This window comes from Caretta caretta, chromosome 7 (genome assembly GCF_965140235.1).
Source record: "Caretta caretta isolate rCarCar2 chromosome 7, rCarCar1.hap1, whole genome shotgun sequence".
Taxonomy (NCBI): domain Eukaryota; kingdom Metazoa; phylum Chordata; order Testudines; family Cheloniidae; genus Caretta; species Caretta caretta.
This window is the reverse complement of record NC_134212.1, coordinates 24,768,436-24,794,013: the sequence shown is the minus strand read 5'-3', so window position 1 is coordinate 24,794,013 and position 25,578 is coordinate 24,768,436. Positions and strand designations below refer to the sequence as shown.

Genomic DNA, 25,578 nt, shown 5'->3' with positions numbered 1-25,578 from the left:
TACAGACTGATTTTTACCATTAGCAGTACAAAATGCTCAGATATTCATTAACTTGAAATTTTTGTGTGTAAAGATAAAATAACCTGCAGAATGATTTTGCTGAAAAGTCCAAAGAGAGTTCCATGTTTGGTTAATCAAATGACCGTACCTTTACAATGACGTCTAAGACTTCAGGTCTGGCACTTTTTGCTTCTCCGAAAGACCTCACATTGAAGGAGCAGATTTTTATGCTCAGAGTTGCATTGAAAAAGAAAAGCAAAAATAAAGAGATGCAGAACATCTTTGAAGTCCTTGGACAAAGAACGCTGGTGAGGAGTGTGTGCGTGTGTATATTGCTCAGACTGTAATTTAAATGAAGTTAACTGTAGCAGTCACTAACCACTTAACAGGAACTACTGGCTTCCTTCTTTTTCCTTTGTTTCTTTATATTGTGACAGGGAACTACTGATAAATTGAACTTTTGCCTCAGGCGATCTCCAGTAGTTTAGAGCCAACTTTCCCAGCAAAAAGAAAAGGAGTACTTGTGGCACCTTAGAGACTAACCAATTTATTTGAGCATGAGCTTTCGTGAGCTGTAGCTCACGAAAGCTCATGCTCAAATAAATTGGTTAGTCTCTAAGGTGCCACAAGTACTCCTTTTCTTTTTGCGAATACAGACTAACACGGCTGTTCCTCTGAAACTTTCCCAGCGTGAAGGTCCTTGTCTTTCACTTTTGAGCCCCAGCATTCCTTTTCCTGTGTACTAAATACTGCCAATATTCTTATTAATTTATTTGAAGTAGCATCCGCTGTGCACTAGGTGTTTTCCAAACCCTGAAGAAGGAAAATCACTGCCCCAAGTTGAGGACAGAAAGATAGACTGAAGTCAAGGGAAAGGGAACAGGAATAACAATAGAAAAAATTGTGAATGTCAGCTTGTAGGCAGCATGGGAGAAATGGATCTTGAAGAGGGACTTATGTGTAGGCAAGGTAGGGACCTTGTTGATGAGCTCACAGCATCACACCATGCAAAGGGGACTGCATGAAAGGGGATGGAGGTGGTTGTGTTAGAAGCTGTCAAATGGATGGGCAAGGCTGGGAGCATTGGCAGAGTGCAGTGGAGGGGGGCGGCATTCTGAGCCTTACAAGGGGGAACAAATAGAGAGTGGCAGATTTCTGTAGGGGTTTGAAGGTGGTGATAAGAATGATAAATTAGATGATATAGTGGATTGGAGCCTCTGACTCCGAGAGGTTCTGTGCAAGACCAAATGCCGTTCTATTACTGTATTTTTCTCTCTCCATCTCATTCTTGATTATCATAATTATTGCAGTAGAGTAATAGAAATATTTCACCTGCACCTAAGTAAAAATATAATAAATAATTACACTTCAAGAAAGCAAGATGCACAGTTGGAGTAAATTGCAGGGAGAATTAAAAGTGTTTTTAATTTGTGCTAAGATTCATCAGCCCACAGTGCAAGCCTGTCCTGTCCTACTGGAGACAAGACTAACTTGTTTGGAGGGTTGTTGCACATGGTAAGCATTTTGCCAAAGTTATTAAGCACTGAGCACCTCCTGAGGATCATTAGGAAATTACCATTGGCAGACCCTTTCAGGAATCAGGCCTAATCACCAAATGGAATTAGTGGTATGAGAGTGAGATTTTGAAGAGTAAACATGAAGGGAGAAGAACTGCTTAGTTTGGGAAGAAGGATTGGGCTACAGGTATAACAACTGCACCTCTTTTCATATCCCATATGCTCCCTCTGGTGCTCAGATATGCAGTGTATTACTAACTCCTGCTGTATTCAACTGGAATTATATACAGCAGAGAAATTTAGATTAATAGACTTTTAAGGGCAGAAGGGATCATTCGACTATTTAGTCTGACTTCCTGTTTACCACAGGCCACAGTATTTCACGCAGTTACACTATACTTAGCCCAGTAACTTGTATTTGGCTAATGCATATCTTCCAGAAAAGCATCCTGTCTTTATGTGAAAACATCAGGAGATGGAGAATCCACCACTTCCCTAATAATTTGTTCCAGTGGTTAATCACCCTCACTGTTAAACCTTTGTGTCTTGTTGCCAATTTGCATTTGTCTTCCAGGCATTGTTTCTTGTTCTGCCTTTCTACATTGGGTTAAAGAACTCTTTAGTACTTGGCACTTTCTCCCCCTGAAGGTGATGATATACCATGATCAAATCACCTCTTCATCTTCTTTCAAAAGACAACAAACACCAGCCCAAAACATTTTGAAGCCATAAAATCCATTCTGCTGTCTTGTGTGCATTGCTGATAATAAAGAGGAAGCAAACTGGTCAGTGGCTTCAGGAAGGGTAGGAGCTGATATAACAGGTGTAAATGGTTCTCTTCATGTGACCGGATGCCATCTGCCTGATTTTAAAGCAGAAGGAGGAATGGGAGGCAGGCAGCCAAGTTGCCGAATGAAGGCTGCAAATGTCTTACTACTTACCTGACGGATGCACTATGATCTTGGCAAGAGAATGGCATTTACAGGCAAAAACAGCCAAAGAAACCAGCAAAAATACTAACAATACTAACAACCCAAGTCAAGTACTGGAAAGACTTGCACAAACAAAAATGTAAGTAAACATAAATAACAAACTAAAATTAGCCCAAGAATGAAGACAACTCTTAGCTTCTCACGTACAAATTACCAAATGTCTCGAGAGGACAATATGTTAAGCTAAAAAGTCTATGTGGGTGATTCAAATCTTTTTAACTAGGTACAGATGGAACTAGCATAAAATGCAGCACTTGTGGTTGAGTGATCCTGACTAGATCAAAAAAAGTGACAGGTCTGAAGGAAAGAAAGAGATGAAGGGTTAGCTGGGAATCCAGATTTCGCCCACCCTGCCCAGTGCAACATACTGTTGAAGTGGAAACATTCTCTGTAAATTAACTTTCACTATAAATTAATTTACAATTTCTAATAGATACGTAGCAATGCTTCCCCTGCAGAGGCTACCTGCTAGTGTGATATTAATTAATAAAAGTATTTTTAATTCAAAGAAAGAAACCATTGTCTGAAAATTCTGTTCTTGAGGTAACCCTCCCTTTTATTAATGGAAGCAAAAGCAGTTTTTAACTTATGTAGTTGGGGTGTATTTTCTGTTGATGTTTAAACTGTGCAGCCCTGTAAGTCAAAAGGTAATGATTTCCAAAAGTGACTTTATTTTTGGTGTACAACTTGAAATACCTTAAAGGGGTCTGATTTTCTGAAAATCAGATGAGCACTCAAATCACTAACCACTTTTGAAAAATCCTGGTCACCGAGCTGTACAAGATCCACCCTGCTGCTCCCTGCCACATACATACGTGAAAAAAGGCAGTTTAGTTTGCTATGTATCTCAAAGAATCCCCACACTAACCCTTCCCAAAATCTGTAGACTTGGTCTGGGCATAGCAGGGAGATAACTGTGGTCAGAAGTTGGTTACTGCGAGCAAGAGTCTAGGGACAAGGGAGAAAAATATTGCTTCATACCCCACCCAAAAAGGCTAAGGCTGGAGGTGCTTATTAGACTGTTCCGCCCTCTCTGAGTACACCCGTACAATTGCCATGACCATGGCAGCTGCTCTGGAGGGGAACAGAGGTCTCAACTATAGTGTGTGTGTGGTACATTCTGCACTACGGCCAGCCAGCAAACCCTCTTCCCTGCACTGCATTCTGGGGTGGTGTTCTGCAGAACAGGCCTGCTGGCTGGGCTGACTAGTGTGAGGGAGGAAACCCTCTTGCTACAATTCTTGGGCTCTCTCCAAGATCAGTGAAGCTGGTGAGGGGTAGCGCTTAATTGGCCAAGAATTGGTCAGGGAGGGAGCAGTGAGGAAGCATTGGGCCAACATTATCCACAAAAGAAAAGTGCAGAAGTGTGAAGTGATCTGCCTCTGAGCTACTTGGCTCCTTCTGTTTTCCTTTTGTCATTCTGTGCTTTCTAAACACCCTGCAACAAGTGCTGATATTATTGTTGACCTTTGGCCCAAGCGGTTAACCAAAAATGGGGCCTGGCAAGGTTGTTCCTCTTAGCTGACTTTTCTCTCCCGTTTCTTATCCTATGTTCTTGGTGTAATCTTCTATATGTAAGCGGTGGAATAGTCCCACTATTGTGGGGAACTTTCCTGGCTTCTGCACCACCCTGGTGAAGTGAGCTAGCGAAAGGATCCGAGTCCTCGCTCCCACTTCCTTTACCCAGTGGCCTCCCTGCCCTTGAGGACTCCCCTTCCACTCTCCTGTCTGGCAGAGTCCTCATAACCCCAACAAGGCTGGGCCCAGGATTCCTGGGGGGCTTGATCCCCAACCCTGCTGTAGTCACCTAGGACAGGGGCTAGGGTGTCCCCATTCCGGGGTACTCTCTCTGCTCTGAGCACTTCTCTGACCCACTGATCATTACATACAATTTGAAGCAAATGCAAGTTATTTAATCAACAATTAATTTTAAAAAGAATAAGGGAAAATGGGAAAGGTTAAGGAAACACATCACCCCGCTCTGAGGCAGGGAACATCACAAACAGCGTCTCTGGAATGTCCGGGCAGTTCACAGTCTGTTCCTTGTAAATCCCAGGATGCCTTCTCAGACCCTGGCTGTGTTGCAGGGATGCTGTGGGTTGGACACTCGCTCTGGTGGTGGCCACAGGCTCTAGGTGGCAGGGCCCTTCTTCCCAGCGTTGCCTCCGCCCTGTCGGGGTTACCAATCCCCCTTCCAGTCTGGCCTGCAGAGCCTCCTGTCTGAGGCGTCTCCCTGTGCTGGGCCCACTGCCCAGGGTCCCCCCGGCTCTCCCCAGCTGCTCACGACACCCAGCACCAGACTGCTCCTGCCCCAGCCCCACCACTCTGTCTCAGCCCCAGCTGCTGCTCTGCCTTCCAGTATAACATGATATATACCTTTGTGATTTCTCCCAGCAGCCTCACCCTCAGAAAATAATACAATAGGACACTTCTCAGAAGTCCACAACAAAAATGTGATGTTAGCATGCGAGGCTGTTTTGGAGACATGAGGGGCCAAAAACAGTTAAGACATTTAAAAAAAAAGTCAATGATAAGGAAAAAATTTAAATGCCAAAAGTTTAAAACCCCATCTCTGTTTTTCCAACTTTTCCAGAAAAATGTCTACCTTTGGCTGAGATGTGGCATGTGAAATGTCAAGAATTGCTTTCCTTAGTGGAAAATTAGGGATTAAGAATTGGGTTTACAGAAGGAAGTTAATTTCAATCTTGACTATGGCATGGCTATTTTCATGCCAGAATATAAAAAGGAGAGGGAGAGAGAGACTGAATAGTTGCTGGAAGCATGATGTTTAAGCATGATGAGTTTGGGATTGCGATATTGCTTACAAGTCTCAAAGCCATGAACTTTCCAGGCTCTGCCATTCCGCAAAAGTGCAATGATCCTACATGCATCATAAATGGAATATGCAAGTATCCTTATCTAGGCTTGAGCCTTGCTTTTTGCTTGCATTCAATCTGAAATCCTTGATCCTGGGAATGAAAAGACCTCTGAAGGACAATTTTAAATAGTCAAAAAATTATCTAAAATTGCTTTTCTATGCATGTGACACCTTTGGGGTTTAGAGAGCATGACTCCTTTAAATCTTTTTCCTAAGGGGGCGGGGGAGCAGTGAGAGAAAGGAAGGAAACTCCAGGGGTGGCTCTGAAGCTCCAGAGAGAAGGGCTGCAGCAAGCAGGCCTCTCGCAAAGCGAAGCAGCAGAAAACCTGCTTGAAGCCTGGGAAGGACAGGGCACGGATCAGGGACACCCCAGGACAGAAGCCAGGAGGAGCACTGTGCCAGGGAGGAGTCGCCCGAGAAGGACAGGCCAGAGCTGGACCCAGTGTCACCACTGCCCAGAGCTGCCTGGGGCTGTGAGTACTGGTGCATACAACTCTGCATTGGGAATAAGGAGGGAGGCTGTAGCTAGTTAAGTGGGGAGGTGGTCACTGTGTGTGGCTTTGCAGAGAGCGGCAGAAGAGGGCACTGGAGGGGTTTGTTGGGGAAAGTTCACTGGCACCGAAGACGACTAGGAGCACCCAAGACTCACCACTGGACTGGAACTTTGCTCAGGACTCCTAAACTCTGTGTGCAGACACATTGCTTGGTGTCTGGCCTTTCAGACTGTGCTACCACTGGGCCTGTGCGACCTTGATTTAAATGCATGATTTTAAAAAAATCCTGTTTTACTGTTCCCCCTATATTTCCCCTTGTTGTTTTTCTCCTCTCATCCCTCTGTAAATAAATATTTCCCTTTCTTATATCCATTGTACTTTTCTGGTGGGGATGTGTGTTCACTCTGGGGGGTTTGGAACAGATGCCCCTGGGGTGGAAGGGATTTTTCCTGCTGCATTCCTGTGTGCGCCTTCTCTTGGCCAGAGCTGCCTGCTGAGCAGACTCCATCTTGACCACGGGGGCACTAAAGTTACATACATTAAAATGTCATGCCATTAAAATTGGATATCTTGGGAACTTCTAGAGGTGTTGTGCCTACTCATTTAGCTAGAACTCTGGCCTTTCTGATGGTGCAAAGGTTGCATTTCTAGCCCCAAAGTGTTGAGATATTGGACTTTAAACCTGGCACTTGTGCATTTCACTAGTGCCTACCATCCGAAGATCTCAGGATGGTTACAGTGAGTTAATGCCCTCACCACAAAGCTGTATGAAGATTTATCTCCCTTTACAGACACCGTAACTAGGAATTGAGACATGTAGGTAGAGGTTAAGACCAAACATTTTCACCAGTGGTTACTTATATTGGGAGTGCATCAGTTATTGAGTGTCCATTTTAAGATACCTTGGGTTTGATTTTTAGAGGTGTTGAAGGCAATGGAAGGTGCAGGTACTTAGCACCCCTAAAAATCAGGCCCACTTTGGGTATCCACAAAGTGAGGCACCCAAAAATTTGAGGTTATTTTTTTCTGAGAGCCATAACACAGAACAAATGTGATTTTTTGTCACATTGATATTGGTTGGTTTTCTATGGACTACTTGCTTGTTACTTGAAGGTTTGGGTATATAGAATGCTTTCACTTTATCCTGGTGGGGGCAGGTGGAGGGGGGGCACAATCAAAAACACAGCTCTAGTTACTCAGGAAATTTAGCTCATTAAAAGCCAGACTGCAAAGGGAGACTATTGTGATGCAATATTTCTCTATACACTGTTTTTAGCCCTCATTCTAGTGTTCTTTCTGTGCACGGAAAAAGTCCTGGTATTTTAGCAGCAAAATGTATTAAAAATTAATTTAAAAGTGCCAAAGAAAAGAATTAGCAAGGGGAGAGTTGCAAAGGTAGTACGTGAAATGTTGTTACTCAAGCCTGGTTTAGGATCACTGCTTTATCAGACCTGGTTCTGAGTGATGGTCACTCAGAATATTCCAGGCAGCCAAAGAACAGTCCTGTTCATATAAGACAATCTACATTACCTGTGCATCAATTTTGAAGAATCTGTTCCAGCTCTGAACCTTTAGTTCAAGTTGAGGGATAATCTCTCTGAGTTGTTCCAAGTGGCAGCAGCATTAATAATCCACATGCCAAACCGCCAACCCACTAGGACACATAAACATCACCCACTGTTATTCCTGGAAATACCCTCCCTGAAACAGAGATCTGAAAAAATGGTGGATGTGCCAGCAGGTGAGCATACCTGCAAGTGAAAAACAGCGTCTAACCACAGACAGGCAAAACTCCCCAGGCCTATGGCCTAAGGTTGCCACATTGGAAGTTAAAAAAAAAAAAAAAGACACCCTGGATGATCCTGAGCCCACAAAACTGGACAGCTGGCAGTGTGTACTGAACATGCTTACACATTTTTTAGGACAGCTACCTCATAAAAGGGGTGATCCTGGAAAAAACTGGACAGGTAGCAACTATATGTATGCCCTTGATGATCTGGTCCGACCAAACTGTGTTCAGCACAGGTCCTGAGGGGCAGAGGGCAAAGCTGGCTTTAGTCATGTTTGTAGCTCCTTAATTCTGAGGTAATCTGGGGGATGGTTTGACCCCTGAGGTAATTTAGAGTAGCCTCAGGGCTGCTCCAACATATACTTGGATGTCCATGGCCCCTAAGAGCCATGCATAGAAACTGGGACTAGCCAGAGACCACAGGCTGTCTGGCCACAGCCCCTGAATTGGATTCTGGGAGTGGGGATGGCACAGTGCGAATCTTGTGGACTTCCTAGCCCCTTTGGGCCCTGCCCTCATGTTTTTGCTGCATGTTTTAGCTCCCAGTCTGTAGAAGAATCTGAATTATTTTCAAGTCACTTTGGCTAAGCTTTGCTGCATCTACAGGCACAGTAGAAGATGCTAGATGAGTGAATATTGTGTCTGCCTCAAGAATAGCTGACAGGTGAAAATGTCTGCTTCTTTCTTTGTCCACCTGAGACAGCCCCTTAAGAAATGTTCTGAAACGTGACCATTCATCAGAGCCAAGTTACCTCTCTCTGGTTCATAGAGCACATCCTCACTTGGCTGAGATGGCACTGTGAAGTAAATGAATATAATGAGCCCCTTGTTTAAAAAAAAAAATCTGGTTAAAAGTTCACAGTAAATGAGAGAGAATTATCCACCATCCAAACTTTACATAATGGTTGTTACTGGGGATCCTTAATTGAGGCTTTACGCATGGCATTGGCTAGTCCTAACAAGGAACAGCAGCAACTGTAATGTGTTGCTGACCTTTAAAGAAACAAAAACCTTGAATTCTGTAATGTCATCTCTTGCTTTTGTAAGAGGTTGCTTTTGCCACTTTTTGAGAATCAGTTATTTTTCTTGGGTTTGCATTTTTCAGGCCTCCTTTAGGCAGAGACGACACATAAGTGATGATAATGGGGGTCATAATTTAAAGCAGTGGTTCTCAAACTGTTTTTTCCGTAGACCACTTGAAAATTGCAGAGGGTCTCAGCGGACCACTAAATGATCTTTCCAAATGTTGTTTGTACTGTTAGCTAACTACTGTAAAGTGCTTTGGATAAAAGCGCTATATAAAAAAACCTTAATCATTAACGGGTTTTTTTGTTCTACAAATAAAAGCACACAACTCATATTTTAATATCAGTAGTCTTACCTTTCTAGTGTGATGGATGTGCCCTCTCTCCCCCACTGTGGCAGCCCCCGAGCTGGGGCTGGGAAGAAGGGGGGTCTCTCTCCTGCCGTGGCAGCTCCCGAGCTGGGGCTGGGAAGGAGGGGGGGTCTCTCTCCCGCCACCGCAGCCTCAGAGCTGAGGCTGGGAAGGAGGGCTGTCTCTCCCCGGCAGCCGCATCCCTGGAGCTGGGGAAAGTCGCCTCTTTTTCTGGCCACCGCAGCCCTGCACATCCCAAATTCCACCCACCCCTCTTCTCATCCCACTGCCCCCTCCCACCTACCCCTTATTCCTCCCCAAGGCCACGACCTCACCTTACATGTGCGTCTTCTCCAGGGTCCAGGCACCTAATTAGTGAAGCCATGCCTGCGTGGCACCACTTATTAGGTGGGTGGTCCTTCATTCTCTATTGTGTGCGGCAGCCCAGGCACGCACCGTAAAGGGACCCATCCGCGGACCACCTGAATGGAGCTCGCGGACCACTGTTTGAGAGCCTCTGATTTAAAGGATCTGGTAGTGTGGAGTGGGGTTCAGGGCAGGGCATTTAAACCCTGGCAGAAATCTGAGGGGGCACATGACCCCACGTCCCCTCCCTCTACGCGTCCCCTCTGCCTTACGGTAAATGATAATTTTGTCACACGTCTTCCCTCTGTACCACCCATTTCTAACTATTTAAACTATGGGTAAACTTCTCCTCAATTTCTCTGTTACCTTCTGGATCAGGTGAAGTTGGAAGTGTCATACTGCTGTTAAAATGCCATAGACAATAAACTTTTACTAACCACTTAACAAGTGTAATTTGTGACTGTAAATCTTAGCAGAGGGGGAAAAACTCAAAGATGTAACAACCATATCTTTTTTTTTTTTGGTTTGTTGGCCCCTTTGTTTACAGTACAGATGCATGTGCTCAGAGCATATGTTGTTGACACCGCACATGATGTACTGACCTGATTTTAGGACTCTCTAATGCCACATTGCAGTGCCTTATTTATTAGGGATTTCTGGTTTTCCCAAGCCTCTCACTGTGAGGTAGCTGGTATGTGTTAATGAACTTGGTCTGGAATATATTTCTTTGGCACTGTCATAAATATAAAGGGAAGGGTAAACCCCTTTGAAATCCCTCCTGGCCAGGGGAAAGCTCCTCTCACCTGTAAAGGGTTAAGAAGCTAAAGGTAACCTCGCTGGCACCTGACCAAAATGACCAATGAGGAGACAAGATACTTTCAAAAGCTGGGAGGAGGGAGACAAACAAAGGTTTTGGGTCTGTCTGTGTGCTGCTCTTGCCAGAGACAGAACAGGAATGGAGTCTTAGAACTTTTAGTAAGTAATCTAGCTAGGTATGTGTTAGATTATGATTTCTTTAAATGGCTGAGAAAAGCATTGTGCTGAATAGAATAACTATTTCTGTCTGTGTGTCTTTTTTGTAACTTAAGGTTTTGCCTAGAGGGGTTCTCTATGTTTTGAATCTAATTACCCTGTAAGATATCTACCATCCTGATTTTACAGGGGGGATTTCTTTATTTCTATTTACTTCTATTTTTTATTAAAAGTCTTCTTGTAAAAACTGAATGCTTTTTCATTGTTCTCAGATCCAAGGGTTTGGGTCTGTGGTCACCTATGCAAATTGGTGAGGCTTTTTATCCAACATTTCCCAGGAAAGGGGGGGTGCAAGTGTTGGGAGGATTGTTCATTGTTCTTAAGATCCAAGGGTCTGGGTCTGTAGTCACCTAGGCAACTTGGTGAGGCTTTTTACCAAACCTTGTCCAGGAAGTGGGGTGCAAGGTTTTGGGAAGTATTTTGGGGGGACAGACGCGTCCAAACAGCTCTTCCCCAGTAACCAGTAATTGTTTGGTGGTGGTAGCGGCCATTCCAAGGATAACGGGTGTAATATTTTGTACCTTGGGGAAGTTTTGACCTAAGCTGGTAAAGATAAGCTTAGGAGGTTTTTCATGCAGGTCCCCACATCTGTACCCTAGAGTTCAGAGTGGGGGAGGAACCTTGACATGGTGGCACAGTGGTGGGATTAACCTGAAATCATTTGAGATCCAGTTGAGATTTTTTGAACTAGAAATACAGATTTTAAAAAGGAAAATTTTTTTTTCTTTGGAAAGAAAGTCCAGAAAGCAGCTTTGAAACTGAAAGCAACTTGGTTTCTCTCTGCTTTGTGGCCAAGCAGAGACAAAAGGGGATTATCTTGTGAATTGCAGGTTTTTTTGCCTGGAGGCAGGGTACTTAACTCCTGCAGGGAAATTCACAGTCCTCCAACCCATTGTTTTTTTTTTTTTTTTTCTTTTCTTCCTAAAAGTAAATAGGGGGTGTGTGTTCTACCCATTTGCTTTTTCTTTGGGCTGGGTAAGCAGGTTTCCAAGCAGTTGGAGGTTTTTTGCTTTAATTTGGGCCCAGAGCAGAGACAAGGGAATTGTCTTTTTCTGTAGGCTGACAATCACTATCAGAGAATAGGTATTCTATTGCAGCACAGCAAAATTTTACAGCCAAGTTTTGTTTGTTTATTTCTAAACCTCGGGTGTAAAGTTAGTTAAAAACAGAGAGGTTAGAATGACCAAATCCTCAGCTCGACTACAGCTGGAATTAGCCAAATTTCAGGCTGAGGAAAGACAAAGGGAACATGAAAGACAGATAGAACTCATGCAGCTGAAGAAGGAACAAGAAAGGGAGGCAGCGAGAGAAGCAGAACAACACCAAGCAGCTGCTCACAGGAGAGCTATGGAAGCGAGGGACAAAGAACTGGAGGAGAAGGAAAAAGAGAGGAAGTATGTGGAGGAGATGGAGAAGATAAAGGCCCAGCAGAATATACCAACAAACCCTAGCAATCCTTCTCCAGGTACCACTTCCCATCCCAGAAAGTTCCCCACCTACAAGGCAGGCGATGATACTGAGGCCTTCTTAGAAAACTTCGAAAGGGCCTGCCTTGGGTACAACATCTCTACTGACCAATACATGGTAGAGCTGAGGCCGCAGCTCAGTGGACCCTTAGCTGAGGTGGCAGCTGAAATGCCTAAAGAACACATGAACAAGTATGAACTGTTTAAATCCAAGGCGAGAGTCAGAATGGGGATAACACCCGAGCAGACTCGTCGGAGGTTCAGAGCCCTAAGGTGGAAACCAGACATGTCATTTACCCGACATGCCTACCACATTGTGAAACATTGGGATGCCTGGATATCAGGAGCAAGTGTTGAATCTCCAGAAAATTTGCCCTTCCTAATGCAAATGGAACAATTCTTAGAGGGTGTTCCTGAGGAAATCGAAAGATACATCCTAGATGGGAAACCCAAAACTGTAATTGAGGCAGGAGAGATTGGAGCCAGATGGGTGGAGGTGGCAGAGAAGAAGAAAACTGGTCGCAGTTGGAGCGGAGACCAGAAGGGACCACCCCAGACCACACCCTATTACCGGGGGCCGCCCAAAGCCCCACCTACCTCCCAAAGAACCCTCCAGACCCCTTATCGTCCCACCACCCCATTCTCCAGCAACCCTCCTCGCCCCAGTGACCCGTCAGCTGGACGATGTTTTAAGTGTAACGAGCTGGGGCATGTAAAGGCCAACTGCCCCAAGAACCCCAACAGATTACAGTTCATTGCACCGGAATCACACCAGAGGTCCACAGGCCCAGATACCTCCCAGATACCCTTGGAGCGGAGGGAAACTGTGAGTGTGGGCGGGAAGAAGGTCACCGCGTGGAGGGACACCGGAGCACAAGTGTCAGCTATCCATGCTTCCTTAGTGGACCCCAATTTAATCAACCCAGAGATCCAAGTGACGATTCAACCCTTCAAGTCCAACTCTTTCAATTTGCCTACAGCCAAGTTGCCTGTCCAGTACAAGGGCTGGTCAGGAATGTGGACTTTTGCAGTCTATGATGATTATCCCATCCCCATGCTGTTGGGGGAAGACTTGGCCAATCATGTGAAGCAGGCCAAGAGGGTGGGAATGGTCACCCGCAGCCAGGCTAAACAAGCCGTGAGGCCTAGCTCTGTTCTGGAAACTTCTATCAGGACCCAGTCAGAGGTGATGGACCTGGACCCCAGGCCAATGTCTGCAACAGCAGTAGTGGATCCAGTCCCAGAGACCCAGACGGAACCAGTCCCAGAACCGGAACCAGCCGAACAACCAACACCAGACCCCGTGTCAGCACTGAATCCAGTACTTGCAACCTCAACAACAGAGGGCCCCACCGAACCTGAACTGGCAGCAGCCGATAACCCTACACAAGAGGCTCAGCCGGAGCCTGAATCCCAACATAGTGCACCAGCGGAGAGCGGTTCACAGTCAACAGAAACAGCTCCATCCCCTATATCGCTTCCAGAGGGACCAAGCCTAGGTCCACAATCCCATGAGGAACTGATGTCTCCAGCATCAAGGGAACAGTTCCAGACCGAACAGGAAGCAGATGAAAGCCTCCAGAGAGCTTGGACGGCGGCACGGAGCAACCCACCGCCTCTCAGCTCTTCTAATCGATCCAGGTTTGTTATAGAAAGAGGACTTTTATACAAGGAAACTCTTTCTGGTGGACACCAGGAAGACTGGCATCCTCAGAGACAGTTGGTAGTTCCAACTAAATACCGGGCCAAGCTCTTGAGCTTAGCCCATGATCACCCTAGTGGCCATGCTGGGGTGAACAGGACCAAAGACCGTTTGGGGGGGTCATTCCACTGGGAGGGAATGGGCAAGGATGTTTCTACCTATGTCCAGTCTTGTGAGGTGTGCCAAAGAGTGGGAAAACCCCAAGACCAGGTCAAAGCCCCTCTACAACCCCTCCCCATCATTGAAGTTCCATTTCAGCGAGTAGCTGTGGATATTCTGGGTCCTTTTCCGAAAAAGACACCCAGAGGAAAGCAGTACATACTGACTTTCATGGATTTTGCCACCCGATGGCCAGAAGCAGTAGCTCTAAGCAACACCAGGGCTAAGAGTGTGTGCCAGGCACTAGCAGACATTTTTGCCAGGGTAGGTTGGCCCTCCGACATCCTCACAGATGCAGGGACTAATTTCCTGGCAGGAACTATGAAAAACCTTTGGGAAGCTCATGGGGTAAATCACTTGGTTGCCACTCCTTACCACCATCAAACAAATGGCATGGTGGAGAAGTTTAATGGAACTTTGGGGGCCATGATACGTAAATTTGTAAATGAGCACTCCAATGATTGGGACCTAGTGTTGCAGCAGTTGCTCTTTGCCTACAGAGCTGTACCACATCCCAGTTTAGGGTTTTCCCCATTTGAACTTGTATATGGCCGTGAGGTTAAGGGGCCATTGCAGTTGGTGAAGCAGCAATGGGAGGGATTTACACCTTCTCCAGGAACTAACATTCTGGACTTTGTAACCAACCTACAAAACACCCTCCGAACCTCTTTAGCCCTTGCTAGAGAAAACTTACAGGATGCTCAAAAAGAGCAAAAAGCCTGGTATGATAAGCATGCCAGAGAGCGTTCCTTCAAAGTAGGAGACCAGGTCATGGTCTTAAAGGCGCTCCAGGCCCATAAAATGGAAGCATCGTGGGAAGGGCCATTCACGGTCCAGGAGCGCCTGGGAGCTGTTAATTATCTCATAGCATTCCCCACCTCCAACCGAAAGCCTAAGGTGTACCATATTAATTCTCTAAAGCCCTTTTATTCCAGAGAATTAAAGGTTTGTCAGTTTACAGCCCAGGGAGGAGACGACGCTGAGTGGCCCGAAGGTGTCTACTACGAAGGGAAATGTGGTGGTGGTGTGGAAGAGGTGAACCTCTCCATGACCCTTGGGCGTATGCAGCGACAGCAGATCCAGGAGCTGTGCACTAGCTACGCGCCAACGTTCTCAGCCACCCCAGGACTGACTGAACGGGCATACCACTCCATTGACACAGGTAATGCTCACCCAATTAGGGTTCAACCTTACCGGGTGTCTCCTCAAGCTAAAACTGCTATAGAACGGGAGATCCAGGATATGTTACAGATGGGTGTAATCCGCCCCTCTGAAAGTGCATGGGCATCTCCAGTGGTTCTAGTTCCCAAACCAGATGGGGAAATACGTTTTTGCGTGGACTACCGTAAGCTAAATGCTGTAACTCGCCCAGACAACTATCCCATGCCACGCACAGATGAACTATTAGAGAAACTGGGACGGGCCCAGTTCATCTCTACCTTGGACTTAACCAAGGGGTACTGGCAGGTACCGCTAGATGAATCTGCCAAGGAAAGGTCAGCCTTCATCACACATCTCGGGCTGTATGAATTTAATGTACTCCCTTTCGGGCTGCGAAATGCACCCGCCACTTTCCAAAGACTTGTAGATGGTCTCCTAGCGGGATTAGGAGAATATGCAGTCGCCTACCTTGACGATGTGGCCATATTTTCGGATTCCTGGGCAGACCACCTGGAACATCTACAAAAAGTCCTTGAGCGCATAAGGGAGGCAGGACTAACTGTTAAGGCTAAGAAGTGTCAAATAGGCCTAAACAGAGTGACTTACCTTGGACACCAGGTGGGTCAAGGAACTATCAGCCCCCTACAGGCCAAAGTGGATGCTATCCAAAAGTGGCCTGTCCCAAAGTCAAAGAAACAGGTTCAATCCTTCTTAGGCTTGGCCGGTTATTACAGACGCTTTGTACCGCACTACAGCCAAATCGCTGCCCCACTGACAGACCTAACCAAAAAGAAACAGCCAAATGCTGTTCAGTGGACCGGAAAGTGTCAGAAGGCCTTTAACAAGCTTAAAGCGACACTCATGTCTGACCCTGTACTAAGGGCCCCAGACTTTGACAAACCGTTCCTAGTAACCACAGATGCATCCGAGCGTGGTGTGGGAGCAGTTTTAATGCAGAAAGGACCTGATCAAGAATTCCACCCTGTAGTGTTTCTCAGCAAAAAACTGTCTGAGAGGGAAAGCAACTGGTCAGTCACTGAAAAAGAATGTTATGCCATTGTCTACGCTCTGGAAAAGCTACGCCCATATGTTTGGGGACGGCGTTTCCACCTGCAAACCGACCATGCTGCACTAAAGTGGCTTCACACCGTCAAAGAAACTAACAAAAAACTTCTTCGGTGGAGTTTAGCTCTCCAAGATTTTGATTTCGACATCCAACACATCTCAGGAGCTTCTAACAAAGTGGCTGATGCACTCTCCCGTGAAAGTTTCCCAGAGTCAACTGGTTAAAATCGTCCTTGAGATGTGGAAAATATTGTTAGTCTTTATGTACTTGGTAGTATATTTAGAGATGCATGTGTCTTATTAACTCTGTTTTTCCTAGAGCTCCAGGAAGAAATCCCAGCCAGTGTTTCACCCTAGCTGAGATTTGGGGGGCGTGTCATAAATATAAAGGGAAGGGTAAACCCCTTTGAAATCCCTCCTGGCCAGGGGAAAGCTCCTCTCACCTGTAAAGGGTTAAGAAGCTAAAGGTAACCTCGCTGGCACCTGACCAAAATGACCAATGAGGAGACAAGATACTTTCAAAAGCTGGGAGGAGGGAGACAAACAAAGGTTTTGGGTCTGTCTGTGTGCTGCTCTTGCCAGAGACAGAACAGGAATGGAGTCTTAGAACTTTTAGTAAGTAATCTAGCTAGGTATGTGTTAGATTATGATTTCTTTAAATGGCTGAGAAAAGCATTGTGCTGAATAGAATAACTATTTCTGTCTGTGTGTCTTTTTTGTAACTTAAGGTTTTGCCTAGAGGGGTTCTCTATGTTTTGAATCTAATTACCCTGTAAGATATCTACCATCCTGATTTTACAGGGGGGATTTCTTTATTTCTATTTACTTCTATTTTTTATTAAAAGTCTTCTTGTAAAAACTGAATGCTTTTTCATTGTTCTCAGATCCAAGGGTTTGGGTCTGTGGTCACCTATGCAAATTGGTGAGGCTTTTTATCCAACATTTCCCAGGAAAGGGGGGGTGCAAGTGTTGGGAGGATTGTTCATTGTTCTTAAGATCCAAGGGTCTGGGTCTGTAGTCACCTAGGCAACTTGGTGAGGCTTTTTACCAAACCTTGTCCAGGAAGTGGGGTGCAAGGTTTTGGGAAGTATTTTGGGGGGACAGACGCGTCCAAACAGCTCTTCCCCAGTAACCAGTAATTGTTTGGTGGTGGTAGCGGCCATTCCAAGGATAACGGGTGTAATATTTTGTACCTTGGGGAAGTTTTGACCTAAGCTGGTAAAGATAAGCTTAGGAGGTTTTTCATGCAGGTCCCCACATCTGTACCCTAGAGTTCAGAGTGGGGGAGGAACCTTGACAGGCACAAATAGGCACTTTCAAACACTGGTGAAAGCAACAGAAATGATGACGCTGAACCGGAGAAGGTGGGGGAAAGACTATCCCTAAGCAGGGCTGGGCTGGGGAGCCTGTCCCAGGCAGGTGAATAGATTGTGGGGAAGAGCCTGCTCCTGAGCAAGTGCTTATTGGCTTTGGGCGTGGTGGCTGCTGGGCACCCAAGCTGGTTTCCGAGAGCTCGCTACAGAGGAATGCTTAGGTACGTCTACGCTGCAAAGAAAAACCTGCGGCGCCGGTCTCAGAGACTGAGTCAATTGACTTGGGCTCTTGGGGCTCGGGCTGCAGAAATAAATACAGCAATGTAGACATTTGGACTGGAGCCTGAGCAGTGTGGGAGGGTCTCGGAGCCCCAGCAATGTGGGAGGGGCTCGGAGGCCAGGCTCCAGCCTGAGCAGGAATGTCTACACCGCTATTTTTAGTCCTGCAGCCTGTGCATGTGGCAATTGGCCCAGGCAATTGACCCCCTTGTGGAGGTGGATTACCCTGAGTGCTGGGAGAGCTCTCTCCTAGCACTTGTGGGCGACCACACTCGCACTTCAAAGTGCTGCCGCGGGAGTGTTCCCACGACAGCGCTTTGAAATTTCCAGTGTAGCCATGCCCTAAGAGCATGTCACATGTCAGGGCCCCTAAAGCAGCCCTCTGGGTCATTGTTAAAGCCCTGTGAACACTAAATTTGACAAGTTACTAGTAGGAGTCTAGCCCAAATGGTCAAACATGGTGGTTGCTAACTACTTCCCTGATCAACTGCAGTAGTCTTATAACATGCTACAGCATCTACATTAGATGAGGAAACCATGCCTGAATTCTGATGACAGCGCTTAACCACATTGTGCTTACACACTATCTTAATGAGAATACGGAGTAACATACACTGGGATTCTGGAGCTTTCTCCACACCCTCTTACAGAAAGTCTTTCCTCTCTGCTTTTTAGCTGCATGAGGGAAGGAGAAGATAAAGCATTCACTCTAACGGGCTGACAAATTATGGAATCATTAAATTTGAAATTGGTCTATATACTGTACCTAGCAGAAATATTTTCCATTCCATACTAAATGTGGCAATCTAAACAAGACAGATTTGTGCCCTATGCCACAGAGACCCCCTTCCATGGCAAAGCCAATGCAGTTCAATTCTTTTTTTTTTTTTTTAATGGCAAAACAATTTACAAAGCAAAGAGTAGAATCTGACTGAGTGAATTGCTCTGTGTATAATTGTCTACAACGCATACACATACCATACATGACAGCTTGCTCTACAATAGAAGCTCTCAAGACAAGTCTTAAACATTACTAACAAAGGTAGTTCAGCTAAGGGGGAAGTCAATAGGTGGAGACAAAGCATTCCAGGAAGTTTATGCAGTCTACCAAATTGGAACATATTTGCTTACTACAGTTACAATGATCTCTCTTTCTCATCTTACATGGAAACTTAACTTAAACTTAAACATTCAAAGGGTACATGTCCCATAACTGCAAAATACTATAGCAGCTTTTATTTAGTGAAGATGTAGTGTCCTTAAACAGGGAGAAAGCACAACTTTAATCTTTCATAGCTAAACAACATTGAATATATTCAGAAAGCATTTTCATATTGCAAAGAAGCTTTTATATGAATTAAGCTCACTGGCTCAGTTTCCTGGAAATACTGGACAGCCATTTCTGACTTTGTATACTTAAAGTGTGTTACTTTGATTAAAAAACATGTACTCCTAATTGGATCGTAAATAAATCATTGACTTCCATATTCACTGAGTTAGCAAACTTAGCAAATACGACTAAAAATTACTTTCAGTCCAAGAAGCTTTCCTGGGCTGGTTGTGATGAAAGATTCTCCTTCTGTTGAAATATTCTGGACTGATCTTAGAGCGTAGCCAGGAATTTAACTGAAGCTGCGAGACAGTTAATATAGGACTGTATCTGATTCATTGTTGCTAGGATACAGAGAGAAAATTTGAATTTACCAGAAATATATCTTCACATAACAGAAGAATCTTATTTTCTTTAGACTGATAGATGGGTTAACCATGTCCACAAAGGCCATAGAAATAACTCAAACTCTCAGTGCCCAAACTGTTCCCCCTATCTATAGGGAAAGCATGGTCCAGTGGATAGCATGCTAGCCTGGGATTCTGGAGACCTTGGTTCAGCTTCTGGGGAAACCTTGAGCAAGTCACTTAGCTTTTCTGTGCCTGGGTTCCCCACCAGTACAATGTGGGTAAACAGCACAGCCCTATCGCAGAAAGGTGCTGTGAAGAGAAATACACTGAAAATTGTGAGATACTTAGATAGGACAATAAACTGGGGAACAGGGTGACGGGGGGGGGGGCATATCAGTACCTCAGATAGATATATGGTCTGGAATTGCCTCCCAATCAAGATACTTCCGAAGCTTTAAATCCTACAAAACACAAGCTAGGTGGGGAAAAAATCCAGATGAGAGCATTCCTGTGTTATGAGAAGTCACTTCCAGTGAGTTATAAGGAGGTTGGGGGGTAGGGGGGCAGATAGGGAAAGAGCAGAATGAATTGAGACAGATCAAGGAAGAGTGACAGACTGAAAGATCTGGTGATCAAAGGCAGTGTCTGGTGAAGATGCTGAATCTACCTTGTCACATGCAGAGATTGCCAGGTAGCTGCACTCGGCAGATGTGCCACCATCTTGCTATCCCTCCTCTGATACAAAAAGTTGGCTCCAGGGACAGACCACCAGCATGGAAAACTGCAGGTGGAGTTAACCAAATTTCCTCTCCACCTTTGAACTGAGCTGCAAGGGAAGATAACTGACTTTTCTAAGCTCCTTCTTGATTCCAACAACTACCGTTCTCTGCCTTTTCTCCTCTTTCTCCTTCTCCCACAGTCAGAACCTTTTCTTTCCTCCCCCTTTTAGTATTCCCACCAGCTCTATCTTCTCCTGTTGCTCTTCCCTCTCAAATCCAGACCCCACCTCTGCTTCCTCTTACTCTTTCTCTCTGGTGATGGCTGTCCCAACCCTGGCCCTGCCTTAGTCCTCACCCTTTTCTCCCACAACTTTCCCCACCATCACCAGGGTACCTCTGGTCCTTCATCCTCTAACCTCATACCTGTCCCCACCCTCACACTCTCCCCTCCTCCTGTTTACTTTGGAATGAATCATAGAATCATAGAATATCAGGGTTGGAAGGGACCCCAGAAGGTCATCTAGTCCAACCCCCTGCTCGAAGCAGGACCAATTCCCAGTTAAATCATCCCAGCCAGGGCTTTGTCAAGCCTGACCTTAAAAACCTCTAAGGAAGGAGATTCTACCACCTCCCTAGGTAACGCATTCCAGTGTTTCACCACCCTCTTAGTGAAAAAGTTTTTCCTAATATCCAATCTAAACCTCCCCCACTGCAACTTGAGACCATTACTCCTTGTTCTGTCATCTGCTACCATTGAGAACAGTCTAGAGCCATCCTCTTTGGAACCCCCTTTCAGGTAGTTGAAAGCAGCTATCAAATCCCCCCTCATTCTTCTCTTCTGCAGGCTAAACAATCCCAGCTCCCTCAGCCTCTCCTCATAAGTCATGTGTTCTAGACCCCTAATCATTTTTGTTGCCCTTCGCTGGACTCTCTCCAATTTATCCACATCCTTCTTGTAGTGTGGGGCCCAAAACTGGACACAGTACTCCAGATGAGGCCTCACCAATGTCGAATAGAGGGGAACGATCACGTCCCTCGATCTGCTCGCTATGCCCCTACTTATACATCCCAAAATGCCATTGGCCTTCTTGGCAACAAGGGCACACTGCTGACTCATATCCAGCTTCTCATCCACTGTCACCCCTAGGTCCTTTTCCGCAGAACTGCTGCCTAGCCATTCGGTCCCTAGTCTGTAGCGGTGCATGGGATTCTTCCGTCCTAAGTGCAGGACTCTGCACTTATCCTTATTGAACCTCATCAGATTTCTTTTGGCTCAATCCTCCAATTTGTCTAGGTCCTTCTGTATCCTATCCCTCCCCTCCAGCGTATCTACCACTCCTCCCAGTTTAGTATCATCCGCAAATTTGCTGAGAGTGCAATCCACACCATCCTCCAGATCATTTATGAAGATATTGAACAAAACCGGCCCCAGGACCGACCCTTGGGGCACTCCACTTGATACCGGCTGCCAACTAGACATGGAGCCATTGATCACTACCCGTTGAGCCCGACAATCTAGCCAGCTTTCTACCCACCTTATAGTGCATTCATCCAGCCCATACTTCCTTAACTTGCTGACAAGAATACTGTGGGAGACCGTGTCAAAAGCTTTGCTAAAGTCAAGAAACAATACATCCACTGCTTTCCCTTCATCCACAGAACCAGTAATCTCATCATAAAAGGCGATTAGATTAGTCAGGCATGACCTTCCCTTGGTGAATCCATGCTGGCTGTTCCTGATCACTTTCCTCTCATGCAAGTGCTTCAGGATTGATTCTTTGAGGACCTGCTCCATGATTTTTCCAGGGACTGAGGTGAGGCTGACTGGCCTGTAGTTCTCAGGATCCTCCTTCTTCCCTTTTTTAAAGATTGGCACTACATTAGCCTTTTTCCAGTCATCCGGGACTTCCCCGGTTCGCCACGAGTTTTCAAAGATAATGGCCAATGGCTCTGCAATCACAGCCGCCAATTCCTTCAGCACTCTCGGATGCAACTCGTCCGGCCCCATGGACTTGTGCACGTCCAGCTTTTCTAAATAGTCCCTAACCACCTCTATCTCCACAGAGGGCTGGCCATCTCTTCCCCATTTTGTGATGCCCAGCGCAGCAGTCTGGGAGCTGACCTTGTTAGTGAAAACAGAGGCAAAAAAAGCATTGAGTACATTAGCTTTTTCCACATCCTCTGTCACTAGGTTGCCTCCCTCATTCAGTAAGGGGCCCACACTTTCCTTGGCTTTCTTCTTGTTGCCAACATACCTGAAGAAACCCTTCTTGTTACTCTTGACATCTCTGGCTAGCTGCAGCTCCAGGTGCGATTTGGCCCTCCTGATATCATTCCTACATGCCTGAGCAATATTTTTATACTCTTCCCTGGTCATATGTCCAACCTTCCACTTCTTGTAAGCTTCTTTTTTATGTTTAAGATCCGCTAGGATTTCACCATTAAGCCAAGCTGGTCGCCTGCCGTATTTACTATTCTTTCGACTCATCGGGATGGTTTGTCCCTGTAACCTCAACAGGGATTCCTTGAAATACAGCCAGCTCTCCTGGACTCCTTTCCCCTTCAAGTTAGTCCCCCAGGGGATCCTGGCCATCCGTTCCCTGAGGGAGTCGAAGTCTGCTTTCCTGAAGTCCAGGGTCCGTATGCTGCTGCTTACCTTTCTTCCCTGCGTCAGGATCCTGAACTCAACCAACTCATGGTCACTGCCTCCCAGATTCCCATCCACTTTTGCTTCCCCCACTAATTCTATCCGGTTTGTGAGCAGCAGGTCAAGAAAAGCGCCCCCCCTAGTTGGCTCCTCTAGCACTTGCGCCAGGAAATTGTCCCCTACGCTTTCCAAAAACTTCCTGGATTGTCTATGCACTGCTGTATTGCTCTCCCAGCAGATATCAGGAAAATTAAAGTCACCCATGAGAATCAGGGCATGCGATCTAGTAGCTTCCGTGAGCTGCCGGAAGAAAGCCTCATCTACCTCATCCCCCTGGTCCGGTGGTCTATAGCAGACTCCCACCACTACATCACTCTTGTTGCACACACTTCTAAACTTAATCCAGAGACACTCAGGTTTTTCTGCAGTTTCGTACCGGAGCTCTGAGCAGTCATACTTCTCCCTTACATACAGTGCTACTCCCCCACCTTTTCTGCCCTGCCTGTCCTTCCTGAACAGTTTATAACCATCCATGACAGTACTCCAGTCATGTGAGTTATCCCACCAAGTCTCTGTTATTCCGATCACGTCATAGTTCCTTGACATCACCAGGACCTCCAGTTCTCCCTGCTTGTTTCCAAGGCTTTGTGCATTTGTATATAAGCACTTGAGATAACCTGTTGATCGCCCCTCATTCCCAGTATGAGGCAGGAGCCCTCCCCTCACAGACATTCCTGCCTGTGCTTCCTCCCGGTATCCCGCTTTCCCACTTACCTCAGGGCTTTGGTCTCCTTCCCCCGGTGAACCTAGTTTAAAGCCCTCCTCACTAGGTTAGCCAGCCTGCTGGCAAAGATGCTCAGAACTCCTCTTCATCTCGCACTTTCTCCACCTCCTGGCTCCCCCAGAGAGCTTCCTCCTCCCCCTGTTCCTCTTTGAACAACACTCCATCTCATCTGCCCCGTCAATAGCACTGTGATCTGTTACTCAACTGGCTTCCCCCTTCACTATTCATATTAATCTCTGACTTCAACTCTGGCTCTTCCTAGCATCACAGACCCCACCCCCAGCAATTTCAGTTTCCATAGTAATGTCCCATCTGGTCCTTCCTCCTTGTGTAAGTGTTGCCTCTGCATGTGGTCTCTGGAGTGCTGTGGTACTAGGCTTTGCCCTGAAACAGTCTTTGGTGGTGCCAGGTGCACCATGCTTAAGCAAGTGCTGCAGCTGTAAAGCCCTAAAGGCTCCAGCACCTAGTGTGTAGGATTCATGCAGGGTTCATGCGTTTGGCAACATTCAGGGCACACCCGGAGTGTTGTATAGGAGCTGTGCACACACACCTCCTCTCAAGGGCATGAACCTTGGAATCTCGCCCAGATGACATGAACCGTGGGAAGCCTCCCAGGACTGGGCTCAAGGCCTGAGAGCAAGGAATGCGGTAGATAGAAATTGGTAAATAAGAATGTTAAACAAAGCCAGTGTATTCCTTTTATCTGTTGGAGAATGTAATGCGCGGGGGGAGAGAAAAGAATAAAGGAGAGAGTGGAAAGCTGACAGGCAGAAGTCCGTTGGCAGACCAGCCTGTTTGCTTGCTTAAAGCTTTGTGCTGTCTTGTCATTGAATCGCAACATAGTGCATCTCAAATAGCACTCTGCCAGCTGCTGTCAATGTCATGCTCCTCTCAGCGCCCCCACCCCGCCCCACCTCACTCCCCCAATGTATTTTAGTTTACGTTGATTAGGAATCTGTTTAAGACAAACCAAAATGAACCACTCAAATGAAAATAAGTGTCCACACAGGGGCGTGCACTGGTTTAACTAAAGCAATATATTTTAGAAAATATTTAAATTAAACTAGCACAACTTTGTCATGTGGAGAAGGCCCTCAAGTTTAACTAGATTTTATCCACAATGAGACTTCAACCCTTACTGTGTCTTAATAATCCCTTATCTTCTTTAAACTAAATCTTTTAGGAAGGACTTTATCACAAGACTTTTGAAGTTCCAAGTAAACTTATAAGCCCTAGATATCCCTTATCTGTAAGGCTAAAGTTTTTGTTACAGATATTTTTAGTAAAAGTCAGGGACAGGTCATGGGCAAGAGACGCTGAGCCATAGATGCTGACTTTTACTAAAAATATCCCGGGTAAGAGGTAGGTGGGTTCAGCACCCACTGCAGCTGGGGCTCCTGGGTCCCCTACCGCTGCTGCGTGTGGGAGCTCCGGGGTCCTCCTGCCCGTGGGGCTGGGCTACTGTGGGGTCTCCTCGCCCCTGGTTCAGCTGGGAGCTGCAGGATCCCCCAACTGCTGGCTGTGGCTGGGCAGCTTCAGGGTTTCCACCGCCCGCCATGGCTGGGCAGCTGTGGGGAGTCTTCTTGCCGGGGCTGGACAGCTGTGGGGTCCGCTGCTCCCCACGGCAGCTGGACAGCGGCAGGGTCTGCCAGCCCCCTGCCGCAGCTAGGCAGCTGTAGGGTCCCCACATCAGGGCGGGGGCGGGAAGCTGCAGCCCTAGGGCAGAAAATGTCATGGAAGTCACAGATTCTGTGACCTCTGTGACATAATCGTAGCCTAACTTATCTGCTATTTGATTAGCTTTTTCAAGAAGTCCCAGCAACCTAGAGGAGCTCAATATTCCTTACATCACAGAAGCGATGATCACTTGACCCAATTAAGTCACACTAACCCAAGTATTTAATTTATTCTGTATTTAAGTAAATTCTCCATCAGTTTGCCTGGTACTGAAGTCATAAAATGATTTATACTAAATAACAAATTAATATTTAGCATTCATGTTCAAAGACCTCTGCAAACCTTAACAGAATAACAAAACAAAAATAAAAGAGTGGGGTCAGGTTCCCTGGTCTGCATTTCCCAAGATCTCCATTGGCTCTTTTTTAAAATAATAGGTACCACATTAGCAACTTTCCAGTCAGGAGGAACAATTCTTGTTTT

The 25,578-nt window shown here is 46.1% G+C and overlaps 1 protein-coding gene across 3 annotated transcripts in view; it reads right to left on the bottom strand.

The window, feature by feature from the left end:
- Positions 1-23,626, bottom strand: part of DNASE1L3 (deoxyribonuclease 1L3) — a 42,819-nt gene extending 19,193 nt beyond the window's left edge. For 2 of the 3 annotated variants that reach the window (XM_048857857.2, XM_075130314.1), the window contains exon 1: positions 149-330. In XM_048857857.2, the coding sequence (XP_048713814.2) occupies positions 149-280 (132 nt within the window). In that variant the 5' untranslated portion in view covers positions 281-330. Of the gene's footprint in view, positions 1-148; positions 331-23,408 lie in introns of those variants that run through there. The other variant, XM_048857858.2, reaches the window with a different exon arrangement.
- Positions 23,627-25,578: the final 1,952 nt, after the last annotated feature.